We start from the raw sequence: 23756 nt of genomic DNA, 5'->3' as shown, positions 1-23756 counted from the left end.
CACAAAGAGGTCAGATTGGGGAGCTAAAACAATTACCTAATAACTGACACAACTTCTGAGATATGTTAGCTAGGGTCCAGCCAGAAAAGAGAAACCATTCAAAGGATGTCAGAGGAATTTTACCATAGGGAATTGGTACATGGGTAACAGAAGGGCAATGAAGTCAAAGAAAAAACAGGGAAGCCACCCAGAAATTCTTTTTTTTAAGAAACCCCCTAGATTCTCTCGTTTCTTTCTACACTCTTCAGCCAGTGACCCATTGCCAGTTCTTCAGAAGCCAGACGCAGGGAAATGTAGTTCCATGTGATAGAAGACAGGGAGGGTAAGAACAGAGAAGGATCTGAGAGCAACCAAGAAAATGACTAGTGCACTAATTTATCCAGGTATGTCAGTGACACTATTTTCCTGACTTTTCTGCTCAGAATCCTCAGTATCTTTAGTCTTTTTCGACCTCAAGTCCCACAGCCACTGATCTCCATTTTTCTCTTAAAATATCTCCAATATCTGTCCCTTTCTATCACATTGGCCTGGTGTAATTCAGGCCCACTTCATTGCAGATAGGGGTAATTGTGATATTCTCCTCCTAACTGGTCTCAGACTGCCAGTTTTTTTCTGTTACTGTCTATTCAGGAGTCAGCAAACTGTAGCCAAAGGTCTATATCTAGCCCACCACCTATTCTGTACATAAAGTTTTATTGAGACACTGCCACACCCATTTGTTCACATACTGTTTGTCACTGCTTTCACACAAAAATGACAGAGTTCAGTAGTTATGACAGACCACAAGGTCCACAAAACCTCCAATATTTGCTCTCCAGCCTTTAGCAGATAAAGTTTGCTGACCCCTGGAATAGAGTTGAGTCTGTTTTGTTCTGTTGCTAATCTTTCTAAAGTGCCTTCCTTGTATGATTTTCTGGCCTTCGAATTATTCTTCATGTCTACATAATAAAACCCCAAATCTACAGCTTATCATGATTTAACATTTTCCCAAGCCTGGTACTATATTACCTTAATTTGGGGGGGTGGGGGTGGTATTTTTTGTTTGTTTTCATGGCCACACCTGAAGCATATGGAAGTTCTCTGGCAGGGACTGAATCTGAGCTGCAGCTGCAACCTATGCAACAGCTGTGGCAATGCCAGATCCTTTAACCCACTGTGCCAAACCAGGGATCAAACCTGTGCCTCCACAGAGACCCAAGCCACTGCAGTTGGCTTCTTAACCCACTGTGCCACAGCAGGAACTCCTACCTTATTGTTTAAATCAGTGATTTAGTGAGATAATATATATAGCGTAGGACAATGCCCAGCACATAGTAAACAATAATTTAGGCATCATGGATCAGTGGGACAAAATAGACAGTCCAGAAATAAACCCACATACCTATAGTCAATCTTCAACAAAGGAGGCAAGGATATACAATGGACAAGAAACAATCTCTTTAGCGAGTGGTATTGGGAGAGCTGAACAGCCACATGTAAATCAATGAAGTTAGGGAGTTCCAGTCGTGGCTCAGTGGTTGACGAATCCGACTAGGAACCATGAGGTTGTGGTTTCAATCCCTGGCCTTGCTCAGTGGGTTAAGGATCCAGCTTTGCCAGGAGCTGTGGTGTAGGTCGCAGACTCGGCTCGGATCCCGTTGCTGTGGCTCTGGTGTAGGTAGGCCAGTGGCTACAGCTCTGATTGGACCCCTAGTCTGGGAACCTCCATATGCTGCGGGAGCGGCCCAAGAAATGGCAAAAAGACCAAAAAAAAAAAAAATCAGTGAAGTTAGAACACACTCTCACACCATACACAAAAATAAACTTAAAATGGCTTAAAGAATTGAATTTGAGACATAACACCACAAAACTCCTAGTAGGGGGAGTTCCCGTCGTGGCTCAATGGTTAACAAATCTAACTAGGAACTGCGAGGTTGCGGGTTCAATCCCTGTCCTTGCTCAGTGGGTTAAGGATCTGGTGTTGCCGCGGAGCTGTGGTGTAGGTCACAGACGTGGCTTGGATCCCAGGTTGCTGTGGCTGTGGTGTAGGCTGGCGGCTACAGCTCTGATTGGACCCCTAGCCTGGGAACCTCCATATGCCACAGGAGTGGCCCTAGAAATGGCAAAAAGACAAAAAAGAAAAGAAAAAAAAACTCCTAGAAGGGAACATAGGCAAAACATTCTCTGACATAAATTGCAGTGATGTTTTCTTAGGTCAGTCTCCCAAAGCAATAGAAGTAAAAGCAAAAATAGACAAATGGGACCTACTGAAATGCATAAGCTTTTCCACTGCCAAGGAAACCATAAAAAAAAATGAAAACCCACAGAATAGGAGAAAATATTTGCAAATTATACAACCAAGAAGAGCTTAATTTCCAAAATATACAAACAGCTCATGCAGCTCAGTGTCAAAACAGCAAACAACCCAATCAAAAAAAATGGGCAGAAGACCTAAATAGAAGACCTAAATAGACATTTCTCTGAAGAAGGCATGTGGATGGCCAGTAGGCACATGAAAAGATGCTCAACATCGCTAATTATTAAAGAAATGCAAATCAAAACTACGATGAAATATAAACTCACACTAGTCAGAACAACCATTATCATAAAATCTACAAGTAATAAATGCTGGAGAGGATGTGAAAAAAAAAGGGTCCCTCTTACACTGTTGCTGGGAATGTAAGTTGGTGAAACCACTGTGGAGAACACTATGGAAGTTTCTTAAAATCCTAAGGATAGAGCTACCATATGATCCATCAATCCCACTCCTGGGCATATATCTGGAAAAGAAAACTCTTACTTCAAAAAGGTACATGCATCCCAATGTTTACAGCAGCACAATTTACAATAGCCAAGACATGGAAGCAAACTAAATGTCCATTGATAGATGAATGGATAACAGAAGATGTGGTACAAATACACAATGGAATATTATTCAACCATCAAAAAGAATGAAATTATACCATTTGCAGCAATATGGATGGACCTAGAGATTATTATACTAAACGAAGTCAGAGAAAGACAAATATCATAACATCACTTATACAAGTGAACTTACTTACAAAACAGAGACTCACAGTCATAAAAAATAAACTTATTGGTGTGAAACAATTAATTGTCGGTGCTATCAAGATGGATTCCATTAAGCCACCCTACAGCCAGAAGAGATACAAGGAAATCATTAAAGAGGTCAGCACCTACAGTAAGAAAATTTGCTATAACCTGACCCAGTAGCATCTGTACCAATTTTTGGTTAGAATGGTGACAACATGCCGGAGACACATGCTAACATGCCTTGCTTCAAAGGATAGAAAGTCACCTGTAAAGATGGGAATGCCAGTGGAACCTTGCTGCTTGAAGCTCTGGATTGCATCCTGCTACCAGTTTGTCCAACTGACAAGTCCTTGTGTCTGCCCCTCCAGGATGTCTACAAAATTGGTGTTAGTGGTACTGTCTCTGTGGATCAAGTGGAAACTGGTGTTCTCAAACCTGGAATGATTGGAGTTCCAATTGTGGCTCAGTGGTAACGAACCCTACTAGCATCCATGAGAACACAGCTTTGATCCCTGCCTTGCTCAGTGGGTTAAGGATCCAGTGTTACAGTGAGCTGTGGTGTAGGTCACAGACACAGCTCAGATCCCATGTTGTTGTGGCCAACAGCTGCAGCTCCAATTTGACCCCTAGCCTGGGAACTTCCATATGCCACAGGTGCAGCCCTAAAAAGACAAAAATAAATGACTAGTATCCATGAAGTGGCAGGTTCAATCCCTGGCCTTTCTCAATGGGTTAAGGATCCAGTGTTGCTACAAGCTACAGTATAGGTCGCAGACACATCTCAGATATGGTATTGCTGCAGCTGTGGTATAAGCTGGCAGCTGCAGCTATGATTTGACCCTTGCCTGGGAACTTCCATATGCTGCAGGTGTGGCCCTAAAAAGAAAAAACAAAAACCTGGCTTGGTGATCACCTTTGTTCCAGTGAATGTTACAAATGAAGTAAAGTTGGAAATGCACCATGAAGCTTTGAGTGAAGGCTTTCCTGGGGACAGTGTGGCTTTCAGTATCATGAATGTGTCTGTCAAAGATGTTCATTGTGGCAATGAGGCTGGTGACAGCAGAAATGACACACAAGGGAGTTCCCATCGTGGCTAAGAGGAAACAAATCTGACTAGTAACCATGAGGACATAGGTTCTATCCCTGGCCTTGATCAATGAGTTAAGGATCTGGCGTTGCTGTGAGCTGTGGTGGAGGTCACAGACGAGGCTCAGATCTGGTATTGCTGTGGCTGTGGCATAGGCCTGTGGCTACAGCTCCAATTCAACCTCTAGCCTGGGAACTTCCATATACCATGGGTGTGGCCCTCAAAAAACCAAAAAAAAAAAAGTCTCACCAATGGAAGCAGCTGGCTTCAAAACTCAGGTGATCATCTTGAACTACCCAGGCCAAATCAGTGCTGGATACACACATGTGCTGAATTCTCACACAGCTCACATTGCTTGCAAGTATGCTGAGCTAAAGTAGGAGATTGATGGTCATTCTGGGAGAAATCTGGAAGATGGCCCCAAATTCTTGAAATCTGGTGATGCTGGCTGCCATCATTGATATGGCTCCCGGTATGATTCCATGTGTGTTGAGAGCTTCTCTGACTATCCCTCTCTGGGCCATTTTGCTGTTCATGACATGAGACAGGCAGTTGCTGTGGGTGTCATCAAAGCAGGGGACCAGAAGGCAGCTGGAGCTAGCAAGGACACCAAGTCTGCCCAGAAAGCCAAGAGAATGTTATCCCCAATACTTTCCACCCATTTTAATCAGTGGTGGAAGAATGGTCCCAGAGCTATTTGTCTCAATTGGCCGCTTAAGTTTAATAGTAAAAGACTAATGATTGGAGTTCCCATCATGGCTCAGTGGTTAACGAATCCGACTAGGAACCATGAGGTTGCGGGTTCGATCCCTGCCCTTGCTCAGTGGGTTAAGGATCCAGTGTTGCCGTGAGTTGTGGTGTAGGTTGCAGACACGGCTCGGGTCTGGCATTGCTGTGGCTGTGGTGTAGGCTGGTGGCTACAGCTCCAATTAGACCCCTAGCCTGGGAACCTCCATTTGCTGTGGGTACAGCCCTAGAAAAGACAGAAAGACAAAACAAAAAACAAAAAAAAAGTAGTTAATGATAACAATGTATCATAAAACCTTCAGAATTTCTTCTGAAATATATTTCTTCTAAATATATTTTGTAGACCACTTGTTTTATATGGGGCGGTTTTAAGTTATTAGTTTTTAAATTAGTACTTTTTAATGAACAATTTGACCAAACATTTGTCACAGATTTTTTTTTCTTTTTTTTGCTTTTTAGGGCCACACCCACATCACATGGAAGTTCCCAGGCTAGGAGCTGAATCAGAGCTAAGGCTGCCAGCCTACACCACAGCCACAGCAACACAGGATCCAAAGTGCACCTGTGACCTACACCACAGCTCATAGCAATGCGGAATCCCTGACCCACTGAGCAAGGCCAGGGATCGAACTGACATCTTCATGGATACTAGTCAGATTCGTTTCCACTGCACCAAGACAGGAACTCCTATGTCACAGAATTCTGAGATCCATTGAAAACAAGCTTAATGAGGGGAGAGAAACGTGCAAAAGACAGGCGACTTGCTCTCTGCCTCTAGAAATGTACAATCTAAAGGGGAAAAGAGGACCAATTCCCATGAAGAGGCAATAAAAACACACAGAAATAAGTCAGAAATTAGTGTAAACTAATATAAGCAGAACTCAGCTCTACTGATAAGGAAATGCTCGCTTCCCAAGTACAAATACCTACTCAAATAACACTAGAATACATTTCAAGTTATCTATTGCCACACAACAAAGTACTCCAAAACTTAGTAGCTTGGAACCAGGTCATTTTGTGTGCTTCTATTTTTCATGTTGGGCAAAGCCAGACAGAGAAAAAACAGCCTTTTCTTCTCCATATGGAGTCACCCAAAGTAGCTCCAGTAGGCTGAAGAATCAATTCCAAAACAGCCTTCTTCACATGACTGAAGAGTTGGGAACTGCTGGCTGGGAGCTGAGCTGGAGCTGTTAGTCAAGGGCCCAGTGTTCCTCCATATGGTCAAACTGTGCTTTTCACAGCATGGAAGTCTTCAAGTCAAAATTACAGTAGTGGCTTCCCCCAAATGCCCAAGCAAAAGCTATTGTCTTCTTAAGGCATAGTCCTAAAACACATTCTAAGGACTAAAGCAAGTCATAGGCCAACCCAGATTCAAGAGGAAGAAACTATCAGGGGTGCAAAATTTGGAGGCATGATTTACTTGGGGCACAAAAGTAAGTTTTTTACTTTTTTGTAAGTTGTTTTTAGGATTTTTTTTGTGGGGTTTTGGGGGGGCGTTGGTTTGGTTTTTTGTTTTTTTGTTTTTGTTTTGTTTTGTTTGGCCAAAAGTACTGTAGCTGTCACCACCTCTAACTGCAGTAATTATTTTTTATTTATTTTTTTGCTTGCCACACCTGCAGCACATGAATTTCCCGGGCTAGAGGTCAAATCAGAACTACAGCTGCCGGCCACAGCCACACCAGATCTGAGCCTTGTCTGCAACCTACACTATAGCTCACAGAAACACGATCCTTAACCCACTGAGCAAGGCCAGGGATCAAACCCACATCTGCATGGATGCTAGTCGGGTTCATTACCACAGAGCCACATTGGGAACTCCCTGATTTTTCAAAGTAACTTTAAGAATACCGTTTACGGAGTTCCCGTCGTGGCACAGTGGTTAACGAATCCGACTAGGAACCATGAGGTTGCGGGTTCGGTCCCTGGCCTTGCTCAGTGGGTTAACGATCCTGCGTTGCCGTGAGCTGTGGTGTAGGTCGCAGACGTGGCTAGGATCCTGCGTTGCTGTGGCTCTGGCATAGGCTGGCGGCTACAGCTCCGTGATTAGACCCCTAGCCTGGGAACCTCCATATGCTGCGGGAGCGGCCCAATGAAATAGCAAAAAGACAAAAAAAAAAAAATCGTTTATGATAGTATCCAACATACTTGACTGATAGGTAATACCCCCAAATTACTACTAAATCTGTATCATATTCCTTTGCCTTTTTTTTTTTTAAACCATTCCTGTCAGGTACATTTATAATCAGCCTAAACTAGCAATGATTGAAAGCATTTTGGGCTATCACATCTTTCCTAAAGCTACACTTTGTTATTCCAAAAGCACTCTGCTGTTTGAGAGGCTTTATAGGGTTTCTCACATAGTCAACTCCTATCTTTCTAAGCAGTACTTTTTTCCCCCCTTTAGAAGAAAGGAACTTTACCTCATATATCTCCAGAAATGATTTCAGTTTCAAGAACCCAAGCAACAGAGACTTAAGAGTCTAGACAACAAAGACCTTTATTTATGGTACACAACAAAATCTAGAATTAGGTGGTTCCAAGCTTGCTGCAGCAGCCCAGTGACATCATCAGCGTTCTTCTATCTTTCCATACAACCACCTTCAGCAGGTTACCTTTCAGCATCTTTAAAGACTTGCCCCTCTGGAGTTCCCTTTGTGGTTTAGTAGGTTAAGAACCTGACATAGAGTCCATAAGGATGCAAGTTTGATCAATGACCTCACTCAACGGGTTGAGGATCCTGTGTTGCCACAGGTCTGCAGCTGCAGGTCTGATTCATCCCCTAGCCCACAGGTGCAGCCGTTAAGTACAAGAAAAAAAAAGATGTAAAGATTTATGCCCTCAGTGTCACAAGATTCTCCTCAACCAGACCCTACTGGGGGAAAGGAAAAGGGAAGTATGGCATCTCCTTTTAAGCTTTGTCTGGGAGATATATATTTCCCTCAATTTCTGTCAAACTCCAGACCACTCTCAAATTTCACTTTATCTGCGATTGCAATATTATCTAGCAACAAGAATTGAACATCACTGGGCAAGAAAAACCCACTCCAAGTACAGCCAAGACCTGACGTGGCGAGGACGCTTTTTAACTTAACAAATCACAGAAGAATCGCAAATTTAGAGGACGAAGGAAAAGCCCCCAGGATCACGCAGCCATTAACGAAAGCCTGTTAGAAGGCTCTGAACTTCAATCTCGGGAGAACACCCTCTGCGAGATCTTGTTAAAGCAGCTCTGTGTCCTCTTACCCTCTTCAAATATGGCCGCCAAGCTCCAGTTTCCTTTACCTCCTGAGCCTGCTGGCAGCTGTGGCTTAACGCCCACTTCCAAAAGGGCCTCCTCTCGCGAGACTGCGGTTCTGAGTGCGCAGGCGCAAACGCAAGCCCTTTCTCCGGCGAGATGGCGATGGGGTTGATGTGCGGACGCCGGGAGCTTCTGCGCTTGCTACAGCCTCAGCGTCAAGTAAGGACACCCCGAGACTGAGCTCTGATGCCACCCTATCCCTGTGACGAGCCAGGGGTGACTCGTGCTGTGTGCATGAATGAGTAGGCCCACACCTCACTGGGACTTGCGTCTCCTGACCTCAGGTCACAGGAGGACGCGGTAGGGTTACGTCCCCAACCCTACGGGCTCAACAGCCGGGTCTCCTGGTCTGTTCCCAGAAACAGGCGTCATCCCTTCCAAGGAAACCTCAGCCTGAAACTCTGGGCCACTGGGTGGCTCTGAGGTAGCTGAAATGCAGGACTCGCTGATTATATGCCTTCACACTCGCAGTCTGAGCGCAAGGAGTAGCAATGTCCTCACCTGTGGTAGCGGACTGCCTTTTTCTTGGAAGGGTGGGGGCGGAGCGTAACTATTGACTTATCTCGGTAAAAGGACTACATCCTTCTTTTACCCACTCAGTTCCACAGCGTCGCAGGGCTCCGCCAATGGCCACGGAAGCCGCTGACACCCGGGCTCCGGTTCCCAGCCGGCCGGCGCTGCGGACACCCACATTATGTCCTCCTCGCGGCCCCAGGCCCCCGGGGCCTCAGTACCTCTGCCATATTTTATGCAGAAGCCCAGGTAAGTGACGTTTCGACCCAGCAGCGTTAGGAGTGGTGCTGGTTTCTTGATTTGTTTTTAATCCTGTTTTGACTGGGGGAATCGTGGAGCACTCCATCTAGCTTGGGATAGGTTTTCAAATCAGTAGGGAAATGATTGAGAGTACTGAAGGAGAGACTTCATTATGTACCAGGTGTTTCCACAATGATGGCAAGCCATTGATAGTGGTATGAAATGTGATTCTGTGTATGTATTAAAAATTATAACTTGAGTTCCCGTCGTGGCGCAGTGGTTAACGAATCCAACTAGGAACCATGAGGCTGCCGGTTCGATCCCTGGCCTTGATCAGTGGGTTAAGGATCCGGCGTTGCCGTGGACTGTGGTGTAGGTCGTAGACGCGGCTCCGATCCCACGTGGCTGTGGCTGTGGCATAGGCCGGTGGCTGCAGCTCCGATTAGACCCCTAGCCTGGGAACCTCCACATGCTGTGGGAAGCGGCCCTAGAAAAGACCAAAAAAAAAAAAAAGTCTAACTTGAATATCAAGTATGGACAAAAAAAAAAAATGTCACTTGCTATGTAAGTAAACAAAGGATGTTACTGCCATCAAGCCATCTGAGGTCACCCCCAAGTGTGCACCCTGAAGGGATTCAAGATAGAAAGAAACCCAATACTGGCCCTGGATAGTTAAGGTACATATCAAAGGAATGACTGCCATAAGCCCAGACTTTTGCGTGGTTTTTGTGTGTGTGTGTGTTTTGTTTTGTTTTGTTTTGGCACCCCTGGCCAGGGGAGGAACCCATACCACAGCAGCGACCTGAGGCACTGCAGTGACAACACCAGGTCCTTAACCTGCTCTGCCACAAGGAAACTCTTGCATCTTTCCAAACACAGAAACAAACATTAACTTGAGATGTCTGTTTATTCTGTAATTAGCAGTAATCTATTAGTGTTTTGACTACCTGGTGTTTGTTGGGTTTTTTTGCAGGGGTGGGGGGGCAAAACTTCTAAATATTCTGGCTCCTCTCTTACCTTTTGGCAACAGTCAGAGTTGAGAGACTGTATCCTGGGCTTAATAATGCTCCAAATAAAACATAATTCTCAACTTTTAGGTTGTGCATTTTTTTCAGTCAACAGTTTTTTGGCTACCAAAGAAGGGACTTAGAGCAATTTCTCCTTCGCCTGAACTCTAGGAGGAACTGGAGCCTTGGGACCAGCAGAGGCCTCTTGTGCCCATCTGTGTCCTGGGAGAGTCCAGAAGCATTTGGTGAGTCTCTCCTGGTTCTCGGGTCTCCCAATTATTGGTTGATGATCCTAAGTTTTATTTGACAGTGGCTAATAGGTGCTTGACTCTCCATTTGAAAGATACTGGGAGTTGCTCAGTTGAGAGACTCTGAATAGTCTGGACCAGGTGGTTAGGTGAGAAGCTGGCCTAACATCTTTTCAGAAAGCCAGCCTCTAATTAACACCCTAGCCAGGTTTCTATACTTAAACTGACAAGTACTACTTTATTGGGTATTATGGTATTAAATGGAGGAGTTCCGGTTGTGGCTCAGGGGAAACAAATACCGACTACGAACCATGAGGTTGTAGAGGTTGTGGGTTCTATTCCTGGCCTCGCTCAGTGGGTTAAGGATCTGGCGTTGCCGTGAGCTGTGGTGTAAGTCACAAACACAGCTTGGATCCTGTGTGGCTGTGGCTGCAGTGTAGGCTGGCAGGTACAGCTCCGATTTGACCCCTAGCCTGGGAAGCTCCATTATGCCTCGGGTGTGGCCCTAAAAAGAAAATAAATAAATGAATAAATAAAAATATTATGGGGGGGTTCCTGTTGTGGGGTGCAGTGGAAATGAATCCGACTAGGAACCACGAGGTAGCAGGTTCAATCCCTGGCCTCAGTCAGTAGGTTAAGGATCTGGCATGGCTGTGAGCTGTGGTGCAGGTCACAAAAGCGGCTCAGGTCTGGTGTTGCTGTGGTGTAGGCCAGCAGCTGTAGCTCCCATTTGACCCCTAGCCTGGGAACCTCCTTATGCCACAAGTGTGGCCCCAAAAAAGCAAAATATGTGTATATATGTATATGTATATATATATTATGAGTATTAAAGGGAATCTTGCCCTGAAAATGGCCAACATGGATCACTTATTTCATGTGCAGTTAGGTTGCAGAAAGCCAGCTTGATAAAACATCTATTCAGATTTCTGACCTTGCAAAGAAACAAAAGCCCATCTAGGGGGAACTTAGATTTCTCTCCCCGTGTCCTTGAGATGTGAATGTTCTACCTGATCTTAGAGTCCTGCGTGTGTGTGTGTGTGTGTGTGTGTTGAGAAGTTTGTCTCTGACATCCAGAAGGGTACATACATATCTGGTGTACATTTGAGAGTCACTTAGACCGAGATTCTGAGTGGTCTTTTATCTATGCCCACTCTCAGGGACTTTAGTCAACTTAACCTCTTTGCTTCAGCCTATACCACAAAGACCTTTATTTTCTTAGACTTTTTTTTAGGAGTAGACTGTCTAGATTTGTGAAGGCTACATCCTTTTACTCTCTTCTGGGGCTACTTCCTGCGTCTTAGTCGTTTTGAGTCATAATTAATATACTACCTGTTAATAGCCATTGGATCCTTTAAATTGGAAAGACTTCTAAATTGGTAAATTTTGAGAGTTCTCATTATAAAAAGCTGTTTTATTGTTACCACTGAAAAAGCCAAATTACAAGGTGAAAAAAATATGTGTGTATGTGTGTATATATGTCTGTTACACATACACACATACACAAAATAGTTAACCTACGAAGTTAGCTGTGTTTCGATTTGGTTTGGGAGTGTGTGTGTATGTTGTTGTTGTTGCTGTTTTCATGGCCACACCCATGGCATATGGAAGTTGCCAGGCTGGGAATCAAACCCATGGTGCCTCCTCAGCAGCCCAGGCCACTGCAGTTGTATTCTCAACTCACTGTGCTGCAGCGGAAACTTTCAGAACTCACTTAGTTTTTTAAAGGAAAAAAAAGGAGTTGGAAAACCTTATTTGTGGTCTCTGCTTCCCCTCAGTGGGTCTTACAGATACTGATAAAAACATGAAGGTAATTAATGTTAATTAGGTTCTTTAACAAGGAAATAAATTTTTAAAAACGAAGGAAAAGTCTAGAGACTCCTTTCCAGCAAGATGGAAATTTTAAAGGAAATTGTCCCAAATGGATAAATCTTTAGGTGGTCATTAGGAAATGAGGAATTCTCTGCTGGCCTAGCTGTTAAGGATCTGGCATTGTCATTTGTCACTACTGTGGCTCAGGTCACTGCTATGGTGTGGGTTCAGTCCCTGGCCCAGGAACTGCAATGGGGAAAAAAAAAGAAAGAAAGAAAGAAATGAGATAAATAAAGCAGATGTTAATGAGATTAAAACAAAAGATTTTAACAGAATACTAAGGTTGGATAGACCACAGAGACAACCCCCCCGACCCCCACCCCCTGGCCGTTGGTCCCCAACACTGAAAAGCTCCAAACAAGTCCACTCTATTTACCCCAGGTTTTTGTTTTTTGGTTTTGTTTTTGGGTTTTTGTTTGTTTGTTTTGTCTTTTTAGGGCCACACCCGCGGCATATGGAGGTTCCCAGGCTAGGGGTCCAATAGGAGCTGTAGCTGCCACCCTACACCACAGCCACACCAGATCCTTAACCCACTGAGCAAGGCCAGGGATCGAACCCACAACCTCATGGTTACTAGTTGGATTCGTTTCCACTGCACCACAATGATGGGAACTCCTTTTTTTTTTTTTAAAAGTCTGGGAGAATATGACACTAAGGTACCTGACCAGCAGTTGCTTGGGGCTACAGTTAGGCCAATTGATCAAATTAAAAGAAAGACTAACACAAAGAGTTCCCCTTGTGTCTCAGAGGTAACAAACCTGACTAGTGTCCATGAAGTTGCAGGTTCAGTCCGTGGCCCTGCTCAGTGGGATAAGGATCCAGCTTTGCTGTGAGCTGCAGTGTAGATCCCAGAAATAGCTCGGATCTGGCGTAGTTGTGGCTTAGGCCCACAGCTGCAATTCAACTCCTAACCTGGAAACTTCCATATGCCCCAGCTGCAGCTCTTAAAATTAAAAAGCCTGAGTCCTTGGTTCAGCCTCTCACTGGGGACCCCAGAGCCTTTTATACAAAAATAGATTAAATGATCAGGATAAAAAGGAAGGTTTCTGGACTCATTTTAGACCAAATCTTGTCAGAATTCGTGCTGTGGCACAGTGGGTTAAGAATCCAATTGCAGCAGCTTTGGTGACTGCAGAGGCTTGGGTTTGATCCCTGGCCTGGGAACTTCCATATGCCGTGGGTGCAGCTATGTTTAAGGAAAAAAAAAAAAAAAGACCAAGGCTCGTTGATGGGATCCTAATGGAAACTAAAAGGTATAGAAGTTGATAGAATTGAAATAAAAGTTTATAAAAATTGGTATATTTAAATGAGCTTTATGTAAGATGGTTACATCTCTTTTGCCTAATTTTATTATTAGACATGTCTCACTGGAGAATGTACCCCCTGCCTGTAATTTTAAGACAGGGCAGGAGTTCTCTTCTGAAACACTGCAAGTTGCTGCTGTGGCGAGGGTTTGATCCTTGACCTGGGACCCTCCACATATGGCAGGTGCAGCAAAAGGGGGGGGCCGCATTTAAACCTGCCCCTCAGACAATATTAGTTAAGCATGCTGAAGGAAACCTATAGGGTTACCAGAGCGCACACTATATAAAGTAAAAACTGGGATCTAATGTTCAGGGGCTAATTTAAAAATAGAGACTTGGCTCTGGTCTAACTGGTGCACTCAGAAAGAGGGCCTTTATTGAATGCCTTGTACAAACTTTTATTGAACCCTAAAGTTCTAGAATGTAGAACTCGTGATCTTCAGTTTAGTTGGAAAACTTCTCAGTGATATAAAAAAAAAGTTAAAATATAGTTGGGCAAATCAGTCTTTCAGTATCTTTTAGGTGACCTACCAGTTCTTTGGGGAATTAAAAAAGCAAGCGCCCTTTGTCTTGCACATCTCTCCAAATCAGAAATGTAACTATTGCCCACAAATACCTGAACCTAATTAATTAGCTCAGTCAGGTAAAATTTGAAACCAAAGAGGGAAGGGGGGGGTAATTCAAACCAGTGGAGTCATTTTAAGACAAGGGCATGGGTAAAGATCGGATTGCAATGTAATTGACAAGAAACTTGGATATTTCTTTGACATACAACTTCTTCCCCCCCCCCCCTTTTTAGGGCTGCGCTCACAAAATATGGAGGTTCCCAGGCTAGAGGTCCAAATGGAGCAATGCTGGATCTCTAACCCAGTGAGCGAGGCCAGGGATGGAACCTCAAACCTGGTTCCTGGTCAGATTCGTTTCCGTTGCACCACGACGGGAACTCCAACATACACCATTTTAAGATAACTATAATTATGACTGATAACATTATACCAGGATATATCAGACTTTTTAGGAATTCCATGTAAATTTTGAAGTACTTATATCAGTCACATTTACACATACAATATAACCTAAGGCTTTTCTACATTCACTTGACAGTCTTTGTCAAGTAATTTAATACCAGATAAGCCTAAATTAGTTTAATATTTCTCTCTGAGATGCCTCAGGGTTTCTTTGAAGCATCCCAGAGTTAGCTGGAGATCAAAATAACTTGAGTTAGAATTTGTTATTTTGGGAGTTCTGTCATGGCTCAATGAAAACAAATCTGACTAGCATCCATGAGGATGCAGGTTCAATCCCTGTCGTCACTCAGTGGGTTAAGGATCCGGTGTTGCTGTGAGCTGCAGTGTAGGTCAGATAATGTGGCTCAGATCTGGCATGGCTATGGTGTAGACCAGTGGCTACAGCTCCAGTTCTACCCTTGGCATGGGAACCTCCATATGCTTTGGGGTGCAACCCTAAAAAGACAAAAAGAAAAAAAGAAGCAAGTGATTGTGAACAATTTGTTATACCTGTATTTCCTGGTTAACAAATTTAGGAATATTCTATAACCTTTAGAAATATACACCTTTTCATAGTATTTTTTTAGATTTCTTAATGTGGGACAAAACATTGATATTTGGGGGTCTAATAAGCCCCAAATATCTTTAGTTTTCCTCTTGTAAGAAGACAAAAGTAGTTAAATTTGTTTAGTAGTTAATGTTTCAGTATTTTCTTATTTGAAATAACTTGGATATTCAGTAGACTCTCATCATTTTAATTTTGCAAAACTCTGATGTACAAAAATCTGGATAAACTATTTCAGGCAGACATACCCAAAACATAATTATTCGTAAGGAATTCACCTGAACACTCTTAGCTCATTTACCTTTATTTTATAACTTAAGAAAACATCACATCAGGTTAATTTTTTTCTTGTTGACAAATTCCACAATAGAAATAACATGAACTTAATGACCTTGAGTAAACCTAGGTACAATAAAAGAAAGACATCTGCACCACTTGAACAACTCCTGAAAAGATGTTTTATCAAGCTAGCCTTCTCTGACTTACTGGCCTACACAATAAAAGAGCCCCATATTGGCCATTTTCAGGACAAGATTTCCTTTAATTCCCAATTAAGTAGATACTTGTAAAGTTTGTACATATGTAGACCTGGTGAAAGTGTTAGTTGCAGGCAGAGATGTTAAGGCAGCCTCTTAACGTAATCACCCAGTCCAGACCTGTCAGTGTCTCAACTGAGCAACTCCTAGTATCTTTCATCTGGGGAGCCAGGTACCTATTAGACACTGACAAATAAAACTCAGGATCATCTACCAAGAATCAGAAGAGACTCACCCAAATTCTTCTGGACTCTCCAAGGAGGGAGGCAGGGCCCAGAGGCCTCTGCTGCTACCAGGCTCTGGATCCTCGTAGAGTTGAGGTGAAGGAGAGAGGTCTGCTTAGGATCCATTCATCGTCACCAAGATTGTTTATAACAACAAAAAAGCACAACCTAAAAATTGAGAATTACGTTTTATTCAGCAGACTTGCTAAGGGCTTGAACCCCAAAGACAGCCTCTAAGCTCTGAAGGACTTAACTCCAAAAACAAATAAAGGAGGAACCAGGTTATATGGGAGTTTTGCAAGAAAACCAGGTATTCAAAACATCAGAAGATTATTAGAGTTAAATAGCTCAAGCTAATGAGTTTAGCACTTTTCTATGTGCAGAATGATGTAAGAATCTGGGCTCATTGAAGTCATTCCTTTTTTCTTTTCTTTTTTTTTTCTTCTTTACTCTTTTTCAGCCATACCCACAGCATATGGAAGTTCCCAGGCCAGGGGTCAAATTTGAGCCGCATCTGCAACCTACACCACAGCTGCAGCAACAGTGGATCCTTTACCTACTCCACTGGGCAAGGGATCAAACCGGCACTGCCACAGAGATAAGCCAGATCATTAACCCACTGCACCACAGCAGGAACTCCTAAAATCATTCCTTTGATACGAACTTTATTTAGGAGTGTCCTGTTTTTCTCTATCTTTAATCCACTCAGGGTGTATCATTGGGAGTGGCTGATGGCTTGGTGGCTATCCTTTGTTTACTGATACAGCTGGACATTTTTTGTCCACATAAGACAGGCAATCAAGAGAATTTTTGATTATCAACAAGGCCTAATCAAAAAATTGGCACATTGAGCGGCCTATCAACAGAATCTTTTGTCTGATTTAGGAATGATAATTCCTGGCGCCATGGGACAGAATTGGTCATGAAATCTCTCCCAAGTCAAAATTATAACCAGGTCAAATTTATAACCAGGAAGAAGGTACTAAAGACAAAGAATATCACCTGCGTATCAGTAAACAGGATGTTAGGGTAGTCAAGCCATCAGCTGCTGCAACCCTCTCCCCACCCCCCATGGTGCACCCTGAGGAGATTCAGTATGGAGAAATGCATGATACTGGCTCTAGATAGTTAGGCTTTGTATCAAAGAAGTAATAATTTCAGGGGAGTTCCCGTCGTGGTGCAGTGGTTAGCGAATCCAGCTAGGAACGATGAGGTTGCTGGGTTCGATCCCTGACCTCACTCAGTGGGTTGAGGATCTGGCGTTGCAGTGGGCTGTGGTGTAGGTTGCAGATATGATTCGGATCTGGCGTAGCTGTGGCTCTGGTGTAGGCAGGTGGCTGCAGCTCCGATTAGACCCCTGGCCTGGGAACCTCCATATGCCGTGGGAAGAAGGCAAGAAGAAGAAGTAATTTCAGTAAACTCAGACTCTTGCATCTTTCTGTACACAGAAAAGCACTGGATTCAGGAGTTACCAGTGTGGCTCAGCAGTTTACAAACCCGACTAATATCCATGAGGACTTGGGTTCGATCCCTGGCCTAGATCAGTGGGGTTAAGGATCTGGCGTTGCCATGATCTGTGGTGTAGGTCACAGACATGGCTCAGTTACTGCATTGCTGTGGCTGTGGCGTAGGCCAGGAGCTTCAGCACCAATTCAATCCCTATCCTGGGAACATCCATATGTCTCACATTTGGCTCTAAAAAGCAAAAAAAGAAAAAGAAAAGAAAAGCACTTAACTCATTAAATTGAGACATCTGGTTTTTATTTAATTAACAGTAATCTCTTGGTACTTGACCACCTGGGGTTTTTTCCACAAGAACTATATATCCTGATTCCTTCCTTTCCTCTTTGGAACAGCCCCTCAGAGATGAGAGGCTATTTCTTGGGCTTAAATCCTCAGTAATGACCCAGATAAAAAAAACAATTCTCAACTTTTAGGTTACCCACTTTTTTTTTTCTGTTTCTGTTTTGGCCTCCCTGCAGCATTTGAAATTCCGAGCCACAGTTACAGCAATACCTGATCCTTAACCCACTGTGCCTGGCCAGGAATCAAACCTATCCTAATGCTCCCAGGACACTTCCAATTCTGTTGCACCACAGCAGGAACTCCCTGCTGTGTCCCCTAGACACACTTTATAATTTTATATATGTGGTCCCTGATTTCATGGACGTTAATATTTCTCAGGATGAGACTGAATAGATATTTTGAACTTAAAACCGAATTGTTTAAAGAAGAATTATAAATATAACATTTCAATATATGCAAAATTATGCCCGTGATATTCAGATGACTGAAGTTTGGAAAACACTGAAAGAAGAAATAACTTGACAACATGAAGGAGAGTCATTAAATCTTTTTTTTTTTTTCTTTTTAGGGCCACACCCACAGCATATGGAGGTTCCCAAGCTAGAGGTGGAATCAGAGCTCTAGCTGCCGGCCTATAGCACACCCACAGCAACACAGGATCCCAGCCTCATCACAGCAACCCCGGATCCTCAACCCGCTGATCGAGGCCAGGGATGGAACCTGAAGACTCATGGTTCCTAGTCAGATTTGTTTCCGATGTGCCACAATGGGAGCTCCGAGTCATGAAATCTTACTCTGAGTAAATTATCTTCCTGCCTAAAGGAGAAAATGAAATGTCCATTTTAAACTTGGAAGTATCTGGACAGTGTTTTCTGGGAGAATGATAAGTAGAAAGTCAAAAAGTACCCCATTATTCGTTATCATAGGGGAACCTAGATTTCTATGTGTTCTCCCTATGAAGATCTCATGCGGCTTTTTTTTTTTTTTTTTTTTTTTTTTTCTTCTTCCCCGGTACAGGTTCAGGCTCCTCCAGTTACTCCTGCAACTCCCCCACCCACAGCAGTACCTGAGGTGGCTTCTGGAGAAACTGCAGATATAGTCCAAGCTGCTGCAGAACAGAGCTTCAGTGAACTTGGTTTGGGGTCATACACGCCAGTGGGACTGATCCAGAACTTACTGGAATTTATGCACGTTAACCTAGGCCTGCCTTGGTGGGGGGCCATTGCTACATGTAAGGAGAATATATCCTGTACAAGGGTAGAGGAAATGGGGACTTACGAATAGAGTTTTAAAGATATCAGTTCTGTGAGTGGGTTGAGGAAATAGTTAACAGAAGTTTAGGGATCAGAAAAGAAAATGATTCAAATGATGGCTAGGGACTCATGATACTTAGATACACTCTGCCTATATTTCCTTAAGGGCATTATAAAACCACTTGATCATCTGAGATTTAAGAAGTGTAGGTATTTGGATGTTAGACTAGGTTTCAAGTAAGGGGACTTCATTAGTGATGAAGCTGCTTGGTTGAGAAGAACAGAAGGTCAGGTCAGGCACTTAAAATTGGAAGACATATTGCTCCTCTTGTACACTAAAATTATGCTTAAATTCTGCTTTTTCAAATAGATTGCATCAGTGATCATCCTTTCTATTCCCCTTTGTCTTCAGCTTCTCCCTCTTTACTGCGCCACGCTGGACATATAAACTTGCTCAAGCATACCATGTATTTCTTGGGGGAAATTTCTCCTCATTCATTTCTTTTTTTTTTTTTTTTTTTTTTTTTTTTTTTAGTATAGTTGATTTATAATGTTCTGTCAATTTCTGCTATACTTCAGTGATGTAGTCATACATATATATACATTCTTTTTCTCGCATTATCATCTCTCATTTTCTATCATAAGTAACTAGATACAGTTCCCTGTGCTATATAGAAGGACCTCATTGCTTATCCATTCTAAATGTAATAGTTTGCATCTACTAACCCCAAACTCCCAGTCCATTCCACTCCCTCTCCCTCCCCCTCAGCAACCGTAAGTCTGTTGTTCTCCTTGTCTGTGAGAATGTTTCTGTTCTGTAGATAGGTTCATTTGTGCCATATTTTAGATTCCATGTATAAGTGACATCATGTGGTATTTATCTTTCTCTTTCTGCCTTACTTAGTATGAGTCACTAGTTCTATCCATGTTGCGGCAAATGGCATTATTTTGTTCTTTTCTGTGGCCGAGTAGCAGTCCATTGTGTATATGTACCATATCCTCTTCATTCATCTGTCATTGGATGTTTAGGTTGTTTCCATGTCTTGGCTATTGTGAGTAGTGCTGCAATGAACATAGGGGTGTGTGTATATTTTTGAATGAAAGTTTTGTCCATATATGTGCCTAAGAGTGGGATTACCAGATCATATGGTAGTTCTACATTTAGTTTTCTGAGGAACCTCCATAGTGTTTTCCATAGTGGTTTTACCAGTTTACATTCCCATCAACAGTGCTGGAAGATTCCCTTTTCTCCACACCCTCTCGCATTTGTTATTTGTAGACTTATTTATGATAGCCATCTTGACCTGTGTGAGGTGGGATTGCATTGTACCTTTGATTTGCATCTCTCTAATAATTAGTGATATGGAGCATTTTTTCTTTTTGTCTTTTTTGTCCGCAGCATATGGAGGTTCCCAGGCTAGGGGTTCCAGTCAGAGCTGTAGCTGCTGGCCTGCACCACAACCACAGCAACGCTGGATCCTTAACCCACTGAGCAAGGCCAGGGATTGAACCCTCAACCTCATGGTTCCTAGTCGGATTCATTAACCACTGAGCCACAATGGGAACTCCGTGGAGCATTTTTTCTTTGCCTACTGGCCATCCATGTATCATCTTTGGAGAAATGTCTGTTAGGTTTTCTGCCCATTTTTCAATTGAGTTGTTCATTTTTCTTGCTGTTGAGTTGTATAAGTTCGTCTGTTTTGGAGATTTGTCATTTGCATCATTTGCAACTATTTTCTCCCATTCTGTAGGTTTTTTCCCTTTTTTTATGGTTTCCTTAGCTATGCAAAATCTTGTATGTTTGATTAGATCCCATTGATTTATTTTTGTTTTTATTGCCTTGGGAGACTGTCCTAAGAAAATATTTGTATGGTTGATGTCAGAATGTTTTGCATTTGTTCTCTTCTAGGAGTTTTATGGTGTCTTATGTTTAAGTCTTCAAACCATTTTGAGTTTATTTTTGTGCATGGTGTGAGGGCCTGTTCTAGTTTCACTGGTTTATGTGCAGCTGTTAAGTTTTGCCGGCACCACTTGCTGAAGAGACTGTCTTTTCCCATTTAATATTGTTGCCTCCTTTGTCAAAGATTAATTGACCATAGGTGTTGGGTTTATTTCTGGGCTCTCTGTTCCATTGGTATGTATGTCTCTTTTTGTGCCAGTACCACACTGTCTTAATTACTGTAGCTTTGTAATATTGTCTGAGGTCTGGAGGAGTTATGCCTCATGCTTGTTTTTTTTCCCCTCAGGATTGCTTTGTCAATTCTGGGTCTTCTATATAAATTTTTGGATTGTTTGTTCTAGTTCTGTGAAAAATGTCATGAGTAATTTTGTTTTTGGTTTTGGGTTTTTTTTTTTTTTGTCTTTTTTGCTATTTCTTGGGCCGCTCCCGCAGCATATGGAGGTTCCCAGGCTAGGGGTCTAATCGGAGCTATAGCCACCAGCCTACGCCAGAGCCACAGCAACTTGGGATCCGAGCCGCGTCTGCAAACTACACCACAGCTCACGACAACGCCGGATCGTTAACCCACTGAGCAAGGGCAGGGACCGAACCCGCAACCTCATGGTTCCTAGTCGGATTCATTAACCACTGCGCCACGACGGGAACTCCTCATGAGTAATTTTGATAGGGATCTCATTAAATCTGTAGATCACTTTGTGTAGTGTGACAATTTTAATGATATTAATATTAATTCTTCCCACCCAGGAGCATGGGCTATCTTTGCATTGCTTTGAATCCTCTTTAATTTCCTTGATTAATGTTTTATAGTTCTCAGTGTGTAAGTCTTTGATCTCCTTGGTCAATTTTATTCCTAGTTATTTCATCTTGGGGCGGGGGGGGTAATTTTTTTTTTTTTTGGTCTTTTTAGGGCCGCATCTCCAGCATATGGAAATTCCCAGGCTAGGGACTGAGTTGGAGCTGCAGCTATCCACCTGCACCACGGCAATGACAAATATGAGCTGCATCTGCAACCTAAACTGCAGCTCAAGGCAACACCAGATCCTTTAACCCACTGAGGAAGACCAGGGATCAAACTCGCATCCTCATGGATACTAGTTGGAATCTTAACCTGCTCAGCCACAACAGGAACTCCTGGGGTACAATTTTAAAGGGTACTGTTTTTTTATATTCCTTTTCTAATATTTCATTGTTAGTATACAGAAATGCAACTGATTTCTGAATGATAGTCTTGTATCCTGCTGCTTTGCTGAATTTGTTGATCAGTTAGAGTAGTTTTTGTATGGAGTCCTTAAGGGTTTTCTATATATATTGTATCATCTGCACATAGCAACAGTTTACCTCTTCTCTTCCAGTTTAGATACCTTTTATTTCTTTCAATTGCTGTGGCTAGGACTTCCAATACTGTGTTGAATAAAAGTGGTGAGAGTGGGTATCGTTGTCATGTACCAGATTTTAGCGGGAATGCTTTCAGCTTTTCTCCATTGAGTATTATATTGGCTGTGGGTTTCTCATAAATGGCTTTTATTATGTTAAGATTTGTTCCCTCAATACCAACTTTGGTAAAAGTTTTTACCATGAAATGTTGGATTTGTCAGATGCTTTTTCTGCATCTTTTAAGGTGATCATCTGGTTTTTGACTTTACTTTTGTTCATGCGGTGTATGATACTGATTTGAGTATGTTGAACCATCCTTGTGAACTTGGGATGAATCCCATTTGGTCATGATGCATGACCTTTTTTATATGTTGGATTCAGTTGGCCAAAATTTTGTTGAGAATTTTTGTGTCTATAGTCATCAAAGGTATTGGCCAAAATTTTCATTTTTGGTAGTATCTTTTTTTTTTTTGTCTTTTTGCCTTTTCTAGGGCCGCTTCCTGCGGCATACGGAGGTTCCCAGGCTAGGGGTCTAATGGGAGCTGTAGCCACCGGCCTATGCCAGAGCCATAGCAACGTGGGATCCGAGCCGTGTCTGCAACCTACACCGAAGCCCATGGCAACGCCAGATCCTTAACCCACTGAGCAAGGCCAGGGATCAAACCCGCAACCTCATGGTTCCTAGTCAGATTCATTAACCACTGCACCATGACGGGAACTCCATTTTTGGTAGTATCTTTGTTTGAGTTTGGTCCTAGGGTGAGGGTGGCTTCATAGAATGTTTTCAGGAGCATTTCTTCTTCAACCATTTGGAAAAGTTTAAGAAGGATGGGTATTCTTTATTTGGTAGAATTTGCCTGTGAAGCCATCTGGTCCTGGACTTTTGTTTGTAGGGAGTTTTTTTTTTTTTTTTTTTTTTTTTTTTTGTCTTTTTGCCCTTTCTAGGGCCACTTCCCACGGCTTATGGAGGTTTTCCAGGCTAGGGGTCTAATTGGAGCTGCTGCTGCCGACCTGTACCAGAGCCACAGCAACACAGGATCTGAGCCACATCTGCTATCTACACCACAGCTCACGGCAACGCCGGATCCCTAACCCACTGAGCAAGGCCAGGATCGAACCCACAGCCTCATGGTTTCTAGTCAGATTCATTAACCACTGCGCCACAACGGGAACTCCAGTAGGGAGTGTTTTTATTACATATTCAATTTCATTTCTAGTGATTCGTCTGTTCAAATGATCTGTTTCTTCTTGATTCAGTTTTGGTGGGCTGTATGTCTCTAGAAAGTTGTCCATTTCTTCTATGTTGTCAAATTTGTTGGTATATAATTGTTCATAGTATTCTCTTACGGTTTTTCATATTTCTGCAGTGTCTGTTGAGATTTCTCTTTTTTCATTTCTTTGTTATTTGGTTAGGTTCTTTCTTGGTGAGTCTGGCCAGAGGTTTGTCGATTTTGTTTACCCTTTCAAAGAACCAGCTCTTGGGAATTCCCATTGTGGCTCAGTAGAAATGACTAGTATCCATGAAGTTGTGGGTTCAGTCTCTGACCTCACTCATTGGGTCAGGGATCCAGCATTGCCATTAGCTGTTGTGGTGGTCACAGATGCGACTTGGATCCCACATTGCTATGGCTGTGGCATAGGCAGGCAGCTGTAGTTCTGATCTGACCCCTAGCCCGGGAACTTCC

The 23756-nt window shown here is 42.9% G+C and overlaps 1 protein-coding gene and 1 pseudogene across 1 annotated transcript in view; both read left to right on the top strand.

Annotated features, from left to right (window-relative positions):
* On the top strand, nucleotides 359-4620 carry LOC102160893 (annotated as a pseudogene).
* Nucleotides 7960-23756, top strand: part of OXA1L (OXA1L, mitochondrial inner membrane protein) — a gene marked incomplete at its 5' end in the record, with an annotated part of 31991 nt that continues 16194 nt past the window's right edge. Inside the window, 4 exon segments of the mRNA XM_013978229.2 lie at nucleotides 7960-8161; nucleotides 8164-8324; nucleotides 8766-8927; nucleotides 18502-18715. Coding sequence (XP_013833683.1) covers nucleotides 7960-8161; nucleotides 8164-8324; nucleotides 8766-8927; nucleotides 18502-18715 — 739 coding nt within the window.

Source organism: Sus scrofa, chromosome 7, assembly GCF_000003025.6.
Source record: "Sus scrofa isolate TJ Tabasco breed Duroc chromosome 7, Sscrofa11.1, whole genome shotgun sequence".
Taxonomy (NCBI): Eukaryota; Metazoa; Chordata; class Mammalia; order Artiodactyla; family Suidae; genus Sus; species Sus scrofa.
The sequence above is the reverse complement of the archived record's forward strand: the minus strand, read 5'-3'. Positions and strand labels throughout refer to the sequence as shown.